Source organism: Syngnathoides biaculeatus, chromosome 7 (genome assembly GCF_019802595.1).
Source record: "Syngnathoides biaculeatus isolate LvHL_M chromosome 7, ASM1980259v1, whole genome shotgun sequence".
NCBI lineage: Eukaryota > Metazoa > Chordata > Actinopteri > Syngnathiformes > Syngnathidae > Syngnathoides > Syngnathoides biaculeatus.
The window spans coordinates 755,493-768,646 of record NC_084646.1 but is presented as its reverse complement, the minus strand read 5'-3'; the positions used below and the strand labels follow the sequence as shown (position 1 = coordinate 768,646).

Here is a 13,154-nt window from a genome sequence, read left to right as displayed (position 1 = left end):
TGAGAGTTCAGAAGCAATTACTTGTAAAAATGTCTAAATTATTTACTGATAACGAAACATCACATTAATGATTGTCAAATGCGTTTCAATCATTTCCAAAAACAAGAAATTAAAACGTTTTTGAATCGTTACAACATACAGGCTATGAAATCACGCTTGCATGCCAAGATGCAAATCTGAATTCAATTTAGCTTCACTTCTAGTAGTTTGTTGAATTTGTAATTTTTGGGGGTAGAGGTATGCACCTAAATAATGAACAATCAAATTGTGTACATTTTGAAAACAGAATAGCATTTATTTATAGATGTACTTGATGCCAATTGGTGCCAATAATTACGGAGGGCACTGTATATAGACACAGGGAAGAAAATAAGTATTTGAATACCCTGCTATATTGCAAGTTCTCCCACTTAGAAATCATGGAGGGGTCTGAAAATTTCATCGTAGGTGCATGTCCACGGTGAGAGAGATAATCTATAAATCAAAACCCAGAAATCACAATGTATGATTTTTTTTTTTAAACGATTTATTTGTGTGATGAAGTTGCAAATAAGTATTTGAACACCTATCAGCTAGAATTCTGACCCTCAAACACCTCCTTGGAAATGGTGGTCCCAACTCTTTTCAGGTCATTGACCAAGTCCTGTTGTTTAGTCCTGGGCTTTGCGATTTCTCCATAGCCCTTTCCAGTTGAGTTGCACAATTTTGTCTCTGGTGTCTTTGGACAGCTCTTTGGTCTTGGCCATGTTACAAGTTTGAGGCTTACCGATTGGATGGGGTGGACAGGTGTCTTTATGCAGCTAACGAACTCACACAGGTGCATCTGATTCAGGATAATACATGGAGTGGAGGTGGACTTTTAAAGGCAGACTACCAGGTCTTTGAGGTTCAGAATTCTAGCTGATAGACAGGTGTTAAAATACTTATTTGCAGCTGTATCACACAAATAAATTATTCAAATATCATACATTGTGATTTCTGGATGTTTCTTTTTAGATTATCTCTCTCACAGTGGACATGCACCTACTATGAAAATTTCAGACCCCTCCATGATTTCTATGTGGGAGAACTTGCAATATAGCAGAGTGTTGAAATACTTATTTTCTTTAATGTAAATAGCTTAATCTCTTCCAAGCACCCCCCCCCACACACACACACACACACAAACACAAAAACCTATCGTGGGGGACAGAGGAGGAGGCAAACATTTGACAGCTGAGAGAAATCATACCTATGAATGTACGCACACACGCAACATAATTCCACTAGTGTCTTGGGACCCTTGGTGAACAAAAATGAATAAACTTGCAATAAACACAAACGAAAAACTAATGAAAAGTTTTACTTTACCTATGTACGCTAGCGTATGAAAGCATTGCGGGTGATTCGTTGAACCTCTGGTGTCCAAGGGAAACAAAAAATGTCATGGGTAAAGATTCACATCCATTACAGCTAATGGGATGCCAGGAAGATGCTACGTACGGTGCTAGCTAATGGTAGAGTGGCTCTATCGCACCATTTTCAAACCAAACCATGTTTATGTTCGATGAAATCTGGGGGCTGTGAATCCAGCGCCTATTTTTGCCTTTTGTATCCTGAATTTTCCTTCGTAACTAGAGACAATATTTTTCCGGAGAGCGCATTCAGGCACCTGAATATTTTGTTATGAGAGGCGTTTGTCAGTCGCGATACAACTGTACTTTTATTTTGAAACTGCTGCTTTTTAATTTGGATTTGAAAGTGAGCAAGAGCAATTGTCTGTCTTCTCGTCACCCCCCCATCTATGTTTATCATAACATTTTAATGAATTTAGAATCCTGTTTAATCTTTGTGTCTTCCAATTGTAACAACGTCTACCATGTAGCAGGTTAATGAAAAGGCATTTTTCCTACATTAATTTCAACAACAATAATTGAGGTTCACATGTTTGCAATGCTCTTGAGAATCAGTCCAGTTTCTCTCATGGCCTCTTTGGAAAACCATTGTCCTACCCTGCTTTAATTAAACCACTTGAGTACACACCTATCATTCTTACCAACTGAGATGATAAATGTTTTTTTCTTTTTAATTACATAAAGAACTCAAACAACAATTTCATCATCTTCATTTTCACATATAATAAAAATTAAATCAGGCACAAGCACATTTAATTTTGTTTACACTTTACAGTGGCCTGATGTGCAATGTGAGTGCAGGCAATGATGTTGCTTGTCTCAGCACCAATCACATGGCAGCCTTGGCAAAGTTGGAACCCAGGTTAGTTCCCCTGGTGCTGGCTTTCCGGTATTGGGCAAGGGTGAGTACGCAAATCACAAAGAGGTTAAAAATAAAAGATTACAAATCCATATTACTGAAATTATTTGAATCCTTAATTATGTTGTTACAATTACAAACTACTGTTATTCCTCACTTAAAAGTGTAGCAAATGTAGTTGAAGAGCTGTCAAAAGATAAAGAATGTTTGTATTTTGTTCAATGACTGAACTGTCAGTTGTCCCGGCCATAATACTGCTTGTTCCAGATATTTAAAACAAAAATCCAGCATCTTTACATTCCCGTGGAGTCTGGTGCTGTGTCGGGACGCAATGACGCTTCAGAGGTTGGCCAGTACAAAATTATGAAAGTGGGGGGTCCACATTGAACAATTGACCAGCCTCACTGTTTTACACTATTTTTAGTCCAAGTGGAATGCTTGGTGCACGCCATTTCATTACGCCCTGAATACTTTTGCACAAAAGCTTTCATTTGCTATAACGGCTTTAAGAAGCCTCCTGTGTGGAGAAACTAGTAGCATACACTGCTCTGGTGTGATTTTTTTTTTTTTTTTTCTTCCCCATTCCTCCACATAAACAGTCATCATGTCAGAGCTGCTTCTTTTTGGGCTTCTTTATGGACCTTGAGTTTCGGTTCCTTCTATAGATTTTCAATTTGATTAAATTCAGGTGATTGACAAAGCCATTTTAGCAGCTTTTCCCTCCTTTGAAACCAATTAAGAATAAATCAACTTTATTGGTCAAGTATGTAACAACACACAAGGAATTTGTCTCCGGCAGTCGGTGCCGCCCTGGTACGACATTCATGTTGAGTATGAAGAACAAACGAACTAACAGGAACGAAGAAGAAAAGATGTTCAATTAATAGTGAACTATTTCTTACAAGAGTAACAGTTGCGCAATGATGCAGTCTTCTAGCATTTAGAGCAGTTCGAGTGCATTGGGGATCGCAAAAAAAACGCTTACTTTCATAATCGGTTTTAACCGAACACTTGTAGCAGAAAAACGATTAACCGGTTTTAAAATCGGTACCATTGTGGTGTTTACATAATTCACCCACGGGACCTCGAGTTAGAGTGCGGGGTTCCGCACGGACTGTTTTTGTTGTTGCTCTTCCGGAGTGACGAGTTCACAGAGTTCCGCCGTTATGTGAGTAGGTTTTTGATGTCTGCCAATAAAGCAGTGCCAAGCAAGACTGTGATGGAGATACACTAGCGATTTGATGACTGCTGTATAGAATGTTCTCAGCAGCTCTTGTGACAGGGTATGCTTCCTCAGAAGCTGCAAGTAGTACATCATTTGCTGGGCTTTTTTGAAGATGGAGTTGATGTTCGTCTCCCACTTCAGGTCTTGTGAACTTGAAGGTCTCGACGCTTGACACAAGACAGTTAGGCACAGTGAGGGGCAGCTGTGGTGAAGGATGCCTCCTGAAGTTCACAATCATCTCTATAGTCTTTAGAGTGTTCAACGCCAGCTTGTGTTCGCCACACCAAAGCACCAGTCTCGCCACTTCCAGTTGATCCGCAGACTCGTCCTGTTGATGCGCAGACTCGTTGCTGTCTTAGTTGAGGTTGATGACTGTGGTGTCATCTGGGAACTTAAGGAGTTTGACAACTGGGTGGTTTGAGGTACAGACGTTTGTGTCGAGCAAGAAGAGCAGAGGGGACCGGACACAACCTTGGGGTGCTCCAGTGCTGATCGTGCACGTGGATCTGTGCCTCAGCCTCACCTTATGTGTCCTCCCCGTCAGGAAGTTGTGGATCCACAAATTGCGTCAGTTCTTTCTATCACTTTTTGCAGAGATAGCCGTTGTTTTGGACAATGCTCGAGGAGGATGTTCATACTCAGTGTTTATAAAGTCCTGAAACTTCTTAAAATCCTCCATTCGTTTTGGGCTGTTCTTAAAAAAACAAAAGATATCCACCAGCAAGTCATCCACATTCACTGGCATTGTCTTCAGTCCAATTTTTACACAGAGATTGCCAAGGTGGCAAATGCATTCAACGCTAAACACAGCCTCATTATTTTGATTCTTGATATGATTCTTGAGAGAACAGTTTTTCTTTCCAACCATAGTGTTACAATTCTCACCAGCAAATCCTACGACATTTGTCCACGGGATGTCTTTTTCTTGGAAAAGTTCATAAATAACGGCAAAGATTGTTGACGTTGCACCTGATGCCAACTCCGATAAATCAAGGAGTCGGGTTTTCGTGTTATCCTCATCAAAAAAGGGAGAAAATATAACCAGTCTCTTTTTGGTGCTACGGTCATTGGTTTCATAAATCATGAATGTAAAGGGCTGAGTTCTGCAGTGTTCATTGACATGGTGTGTGTAGTCATGAGCGAGGCTCTGCTTTATGATCATCGTCGCTTTTGTCCTCCAACAAGAAAACTTCTGCAAAAATACAGACCATACTGATCTGATAATAATAAAAATAAGTTTAACCACATTATAAATACTGGCATAGTCATATATTATATATATATATATATATATATATATATATATTTTTTTTTTTTTTTCTATCTCTAAAATTTTAATATCTCTCTCTCTCTCTCTTTATTTATTTATTACTAGGAGCAAATATTTACATTTAATGAAAATGAAATAATTTTAATAAAAGAAAAAATTGAATTGAATAATAAAATAATTCAAATAATTTTTATGCCAACGGCAATCAGACCATCATTGACTTTATGCCATATATGTCAGTAAGAAATTAGGATACATATGAAAATTTTTACCTTAGCTGTCTGTTAATCCGAGAACATTGATTTCACTAAATCAGAGAAGCGGTCAGCCTAACCTAACCCATAAACGGGATATTGTGCTCCCCAAGAAAATGGCAGAAGAGAATTTCTGCATTTGAAACTTTGTAGGGTTGCCACTGGATCAGCAGTTCAGATGAAGTGCTTGGTCAATAAGACGTGTGATTTGCTTTTTGCTACATTTTCCACATATACGGCTGTTTTAAAATGACTCTTCTGATTGTAAAATCCACTAGCAGCAACTCTCACATCCTTTTTACACGGAACGCAGAACGAGAACTCAGGACCTTTTGTTGACTATTTAATCCATCCAGCATATTCACCTTGGAGCGACTCCCATTCTTTTTGGTGTCAACCTGATCCTTGAGTTCTTCTCCTCCTACTTGGCGTTCCTTCCATGCTTACTTTCACGATTATAACTCGTTGATTCTTCGATTACAACACAAATGCCTGACTTCAAAATATACAGAAACAGAAATAACGTGACACACGTGCGCATTAAAGCCGAAATGGGTAAAACGAGATTGGTTTTACCAAAAAAAATGTATTTATTTATTTTTTCCCGTACAAAAGTTGTTATACGGACTACATAATTTGAAATGATCAAAAAACATGTAAAATACAGGAAAAGCGTATAAATTGACAGCTATGTGATTGGAAAAAAAAGAAGACAACCCCAGTCTGGTGGCCATCCAGGCCACCAAACACGAGGCATCCGGGTGGACAGGTCAGGAGGACGACCCGGACGCCAAGCACCAGGATCCCCACGAGGCGATTCGGGTGAACGGCCTCGGTGAGGAACCCAATGGCGAAGCACGAACCAGACCAAGGCATGCAACTGCTCCGGACAAGGACCTCCCACGCCGTGGTTGCGAGACGACCAGGGATTGGTCGCCGCCGAGGCTTGGCCAGGAAGCAGCTGTGGACTGGTCACCAACGAGGCCAGGTCATGAAGTGGCTGGGAGCCATCAGGAGCGAAGAGGATGACTGAGAGAAGGAGCAAAGCCATGACTGTCACTATCACAGCCATCCTGAAGCCTTTCCAGTTCCGTGGTGGCCCATCAGAACTCCCCAGCTCCTGTCGACGTCGAGACAGGGGCGTGGGATGGCCGCGGATTAGTCGCCGCGGGGACTGGAAAAAAGACGACTGTGGCTCCGTCGCCGTCTGCTGGACAGGAACTTGAGGATGCCACTGAGCCGTCGCCATCCTCTGTTGCCGTTGAGATATCCTCAGAACTCAAGCCCTCTGCACTACGTTTCTGAATCCTGTTCTTTGGGAAAACACACGTTGCGGACTCTATGGCAGGACCATCTTTGAAAGCAAATTCCATCCTTCGACGGTCGCCCGGAAGCCTGTCGTTACCGCGATGTGGGCTCGCCTGGGTGGAGGAGTCGATGGATGCCGTGACATGAGAATCGGTCAGCAGTGCGGCTGTCGAAACCGCGACATGAGCATGGCAAGGCGACGGATCTGTTTCCACTGTCAAGTGAGCTTGCAGTGAATTTGTTGATACAGCAACGTGGGAATAGCACGGCGTTGGATCCGTTGACACAGGGACGTGGGAATGGCGAGGTGGCGGATCCGTTCCCACAGCGACGTGGGAATGGCAAGGTGGCGGATCCGTTCCCACTGCAACGTGCGCTTGGCTTGATAGAGGATCAGTTGCCACTGCCGCGTGAGCATAAATCAGTAATGAATCCGTCAAAACTGCAACGTGGGCGTGTCTCGGCAGCAGATCCGTTGCAACAGCGACATGAGCCTTGCTTGGTAGCGGATCTATAGCCACTGCAGCGTGAACCTGAGTCAGCAGCGAGTCAGTAGCAGTCGCGATGTCAACGTAGCTCGGCTGGTTCTCTAATCCTTGCTGGACCTGGGCCGTGAGGACCTGGCGCTTTGCCGCTCTATCTCCACCCACATTTCGCGGTAGAACACCTCGTGATTTGGCGGCCCCTACTCCCACTGGGCTGGAAGCTTCGCCACCAGCTGCGTGTCTGCTGTTTAACCGTTTCCGGCAAGGAGTGGGAGGACGAGGACGATGTCTTCTTTGCCGCGCAGTGGGAGGCACAAGGGAGCGCCCGGCCTGGGCGTCTCCTCTGGCCGCTACGCGGAGGACCCGGGTAGATGGCCAAGCGAGTTCCCACAAACGGATTGGTGGACTCGGGAAGGTGAAGCGAACTGACTGGGATTAAAGATCGGTCGAAATAATCAGAGTCGTAGTCCGAAAAATCAGACTCCAAAACAATGTAAGGTGCTGGACGGGTCATTGTCGGGATGTATTCATAGCTTGCCGGCGGAGCGTGTGACACGGAAGCGGAGAACGTCGTGGAGCCTACCCGGATCGGACAGGCTTGGTCCTCCGGCAGTCGGTCTACCTGCGGTCCTGTTTTGGCCAGATCGTTCTGTCACGACCCATCGGAACAGAGGTAGGACCCAAATGCAGGAGTCGGGAGGCGCAGATGTAATTCGGGAAAAACGTTTATTGTTCCACGGTCGGGAATCGGGCAGGCAGTCAGGTGCAGCAGCGGTAGTCAGGACGTCAGGCGTAGAGAGCAGGTCAGCGGGCAGGCAGGAGTCGGCACACGGGATGATTGATTGCGCCTCCCAATCAACGAGAACACGCGGGCACCCGCACAGCCAGGGCTGGACCGATAGGACCATGACGCCATCTTTTTTTTTTTTTTTTTTTTTAAACACGCATTGTTCTCAAATGAGCAAACTTGCCATGATAAATACTTCTTGGGAATTTGTGATTGAGAAGAATAATTCCTACCTGAAGTGAAGTGATTGCTACACAGTTGTGTGTATTTGGTTGGGCACCATCCATCATGTTTAATTGCCGAAATCCATTGATCTTTTCTTGTCTTTTCAGATGGTATTCCATAGAATGATCTCTTTGAATATCTGTCTCGTCTGTTGTAACAACCAACAGCACAGCAAGTCTTGGGCATTGTGTATATTCTGCTCCAGTTCAATGTCTCCCACACTGTGGAGCAGCTCTTTTTGACTGGCAATATGGCGCCGTGAAAATGGTGACGTCACGTGCACGAGCTCTATAGATTGATTATATGTGAAACTGTTATCTCAGCCGCTGTAAGTAGTCACACCTTTTGGCTTAATATTTTGTTGTAGCACCTTTGGCAGCAGTTAGAGCCTTAAGTCTTCTTGGGTATGGCGCTGTCGGGTTGACACACCAGTTTAGTGACATTTTCTCCCATTCTTTAGTGCAGATCCTCAGTTTGGATGGGCAGCATAGGTGGACAGCCATTTTTCCAGAGATGTTCGATTGGCTTCAAGTCAAGGCTCTGGCTGTGTCACATAGAGACAGACAGGCTGATTTTCTCTGGTTATAGAAGTATCTAGAAAATGATCAGCTGAACCTGAGCTTAAGTTCAAGTGTCACAGCAACGGCTGTAAATTGATTAGTAGATGTTATGTTTGACTGTTTACATTTTTTAAAAATTCACACAAATGTATGGAAATATTTTGCCTTTGTCATTATGGGATATTTTATGTTTTCTTTTTTAAACTATTCCAAATCAGCTTTAGCGTAAGTCTGTAATGAAGCAAAATGTGGAAAATGGGTAGGGGTGTGAATACTTTCTGGTGATGTTGTACTTTGATTCAGCCTGTAACTATGCCCACCATTAGAATCTTGATCCGATAAATACGTTGAATAAAAAAATAGTGACAAAATGAAAAATATTGAAGTCCTGATTTATTCACAGTTATGATTATAGAGTAATGATTACATTATGCAAGTGAACAGTGTGCAGATTTTTTTAAATTACATGCTGTTTTATAATGTACTGCAATAATTAGCCTTTAGTAGTGCTATTGACAAAATTGTAACAAATATATAAATTTGGACTAATTGTTTCAGAAGTGAATATTTGTCACATCAGCTCTGGCACTAACTTGAAGCATTGTAATTCGGTCATGTCGTGCTAGAGTGTCCTTTGATCCATTGAAATTTTGTAATACATCCATGAAGTATAATTATTATAGTGCTCAAAAATAAACTGTGCTTTGTCATTTATCTACAGCTGTGTCACATTGACTGTCAGGTTGAGGGTGGAGTCCCCTCATATTCCTTCGCTCTCATGGTCATCTTCTTCTTGCAGCAGAGGAAAGAGCCAATTCTCCCCGTTTACTTTGGCCATTGGGTATGTGTTGTAAAGCCTAACATAGTACCATGATGGTCCCGTTGGTGATAGTGATAGGTTTATTACGTTATGTTAAATATATATATTTTGGTCTTTAGATTTCAGTAAATATTTACCACCAACGGCAAATGTGCGGCATGGTGGACGACTGGTTAGCATGTCTGGCTCACAGATCTGAGGACTGGGTTTTCAATCTTGGCCCCACCTTTGTCGAAAATGCATGTTCTTCATGTGCCTGTGTGGGGTTTCTCCGAGTACTCCGGTTTCCTCCTGAATCCCAAAAATGTGCATGGTACGTTGATTGAAGACTCTAAATTACCCTTCGGTGTGTGTGTGTGTGTGTGTGTGTGTGTGTGTGTGTGTGGACATATTGTTGTTTACAGTAGTGTTCAAAATAATAGCATTCCAATGTGACTAAGCAGCATAATCCACATTTTCACTACTTTTTTTTTATGCTACGTCAAACAAGTTCCCAGTCGATGCAGTAGATTCTCAGAAAAACAACAAGACTCAGCATTGATGATATACACGCTTTAGGTTGTGCAATTGGGAAATTTCTTGAAAGCGGTGTGTTAAAAAAAAATAGCAGTGTGGCATTCAATCAGTGAGGTCATGAATTTTGTGAAAAGCAGGTGTGAATCAGGTGGCCCCTATTTCAGGATGAAGCCAGCACCTGTTGAACATGCCTTTCTCCCTGAAAGCCTTGAAAAAATGGGTTGTCAACACATTGTTCAGAAAAACAGTCTATTTGGATTAAAAGTTTGTTTGGAGAGGTGCAAAAAAATATACGCTGTTCTGATCTAACGGAAAAAAAAATGGAGAGCTAAAGTAGAGACACGTGAAAAAGGAAGACAAACATCAAAATGGATCTCTGAATAACCAGAATGGCAAAGGGTCAGCCAATGATCTGCTCCAGGATGATCAAAATGGAGTTAGCTGTACGTACTCTGATGGTGAGAAGACATCTGTGTGAAGCTAATCTATTACACAAGAATTCTCCGCAAAGGTCCCTCAACTTGCTTAAAGAGTAATGGACGAAGATTTGGTGGATTGATGAGAGTAAAAATGTCCTTTTTGGGTCCACAGGGATCAGACAGTTTGAGAGTTTGAAATGGGTGTTTCAACAAAACAATGACTCCAAACACACTAGTAAACATGCAAAGGCTTGGTTCCAAACCAACAAAACTAATGTCATGGAGTGGCCAGCCCAATCCCCGGACATTAATCCAATTGAGAATTTGTGGGGAGACATCAAAAATACTGTTTCTGAGGCAAAACCCGAAAATGTAAATGAATTGTGGAATGTTGAAAGGGAAACTTTGAGTGGAATAACAGCTGAAAAGCGCCATAAATTGATGTGAAGCAGTTATAAAAAAAAATATATATATTAGTTTTGTGATTCAATGGATTGATTAATCTTAGAATCAAAAATGTTGTGCAAAATAGTTTTGCGTTTGTAAAGTCAACGGCAGACACACCCCCTTTACACAAACAGTCATAAGAGTGTGTATATCATGAATGCTGAGTCATGTTGGTTTTCTGAGAATCTGCTGCACATACTGGTAACTTGTTTAACATGCAGCAATAAAAAAAATAACGTATACTGAAACATGGATTAATCTGGTTAGTCACAGTGGACTGCTATTATTTTTAACACCACTGTATTTGTGACCTGCAATTGGCCGGAGACCAGTCCAAATTGTACCCCACCTCTCTATTATGAAGATAGCTGGATTAGCTTCTGGTATGCCCGTGATCCTTGAGAGGATAAAGCGGTACAGAAAAAGGATGGATGGATTATGCACCTGCTCACTATAATGGTGGAAAAAGGTCTGAAATGGTCAGTGTTGGTTTCATATTTTTATTTCCCCAAAATCTGCCATTTGATCACGGGTGTGTAGACTTTTTATATCCACTATATATCTGTAACAAAAAAAGCTTTTTTTTGTGAAACAGTGGACAATAATGCTGGAAAAAAACATGCTTTGGGATTAGGTAAAATAAGCACATTCTAGAAGGGGAAAAAAATTAAAGTTTGTTTTGAATGATGTCATCAAACGATCAAAATTGGAAAACTAATTTGCATGAAAAACATCTGAATTTATTTTTTGACCATATCTGCCAGTGCTAATGTATATTATGTTGGTGCTTAACTTTTTTAATTTTGTTTGGCCCTTTTTTAGATTGACGGCTTTGATGTAAAATGTGTAGACGACTATCATCTGACAGGAATCCATTCAGACATGTATGTGCAATGGGAGCACAAACCTTCTCGCACAATGGATGGGCAGGAACAGAATCGAAACAAGGCTAAGGGGGAAGGCAAATCAAAACCAGAACGCAGTAAATCTGATAAAGCTCAGTTTTCACACGGTTTGGTGAGTTTCATTTGAAAAGACCAATAGTGGTGGCCTGTCACAATAATTTTTCAATAACGAACTTTTTTTTTTAACTTTAAGGTTTTTTTTTTTTGCAATGCTTCTGAAATCTTGACCTTTTTTGTGTTTAAGTCAACTTCCTTATTTATTGTTGTGATAATTCCTTTTCATGTTTTTTCCTACATTTTATATATATATATATATATATATATATATATATATATATATACACACACACACACACACACACACAGTAATCCCTCTTATGGGGGCGGGATGGGGTGAGTCCCCTGAACCCAAGAATTGGAATCAAGCGTGATTAGTTTTTTCTCAGCGCTGTGGTAGAATTTTGTCCCACTCTGCAGAATTGTTTCAACGCTGCCATATTGGATGGTTTTCTAGCATGAACTTCCTGTTTAACAACACTCTGCACCATCTCAGTTGGCTTGGTCGGTTTAGAGTTTTGTTTTTTTTGACATTCAGAGGTGGTTTTGCTTGTGATTTTATATGAAAAGCAATTATATTTTCATAGAGCGTCACAAAAGTTTGTATTTTGACTCAATGTCCCCCGCCTCCTCCAGGACGTGAGCAAAGTTCTTTCAGAGGTGGGAGTTAAAATTCCTTCTGACAGGAGAATCTGCCAGCCGTTCCCAGCAGACCCTCACAATACGGTTGGGCCAGCCATGTCGGACCAGCATCGTCCCCCATCATCGGAGCCAACGCACCACCAGGTGGTGAACAGTTGACTGCTCTGATCCTCTCTTTACCCGAATGTTTAAGACATGTAATCACAAGTCCAGTGACACAACCACAAAGTCGATCATCAAACTGCGACCAAGGGTGTCCTGGTGCCGGGTGGACATGTAGACATCTTTATGCCTCAACATGGTGTTCGTTATGGGCAGAAGTCCAGTAACAGAACACCACTCTGGTTCTCATCGGGGCAGCCGTTCTTCCCAATCACGCCCTTCCAGGTCTCACTGTCATTGCCCATGTGGGCATTGAAGTCCCCCAGCAGAATGATGGAGTCCTCAGTGGGGGTGCTCTTCAGCACTCCCTCCAAGGGAAAAAAGGGTAGGTACTGCTGTTTGGTGCATAAGCACAAACAATAGTCAGGACCTGTCCCCCTATCTGCAGGCGGAGGGAGGCTACCCTCTCATCCACCCTGGTAAAGCCTACCGTAGAGGCCCCGAGCCAGGGGGCAATAAGTATACCCACACCTGCTCGGCATCTCCCCCCGTGGGCAACTCCAGAGTGGAACAGAGTCCAACCCCTCTCAAGAGCAGTGGTGCCAGAGCCCAAGTGGTGCATAGAGGCGAGTCAGACTATATCTCGTCAGAACTTCTCGACGTCACGCACCAACTCGGGCTCCTTCCCTGCCAAAGTGGTGACATTCCATGTCCCTAGAGCTAGTTTCTGTAGCTGGGTATCCGATCAGCAAGGTCCCCGCCTTTGGCCATTGCCTTGCTCACATTGCACCCGACCCCTATGGCCCCCCTCACAGGTGGTGAGCCCAAGGCAAGGGGGACCCATGTTGCCTTTTCGGACTGTTCTCGGCCGAGCCCCAT

At 42.6% G+C, this 13,154-nt stretch overlaps 1 protein-coding gene across 12 annotated transcripts in view; it reads left to right on the top strand.

Moving 5' to 3' along the window:
- tut4 (terminal uridylyl transferase 4) overlaps positions 1-13,154 on the top strand; it is a 236,501-nt gene that overhangs the window by 108,419 nt on the left and 114,928 nt on the right. For 8 of the 12 annotated variants that reach the window (XM_061825503.1, XM_061825506.1, XM_061825504.1 and 5 more), the window contains 3 exons: positions 2,170-2,296; positions 9,089-9,208; positions 11,392-11,586. In XM_061825503.1, the coding sequence (XP_061681487.1) occupies positions 2,170-2,296; positions 9,089-9,208; positions 11,392-11,586 (442 nt within the window). Of the gene's footprint in view, positions 1-2,169; positions 2,297-9,088; positions 9,209-11,391; positions 11,587-13,154 lie in introns of those variants that run through there. The other 4 variants (XM_061825505.1, XM_061825510.1, XM_061825513.1 and 1 more) reach the window with 2 other exon arrangements.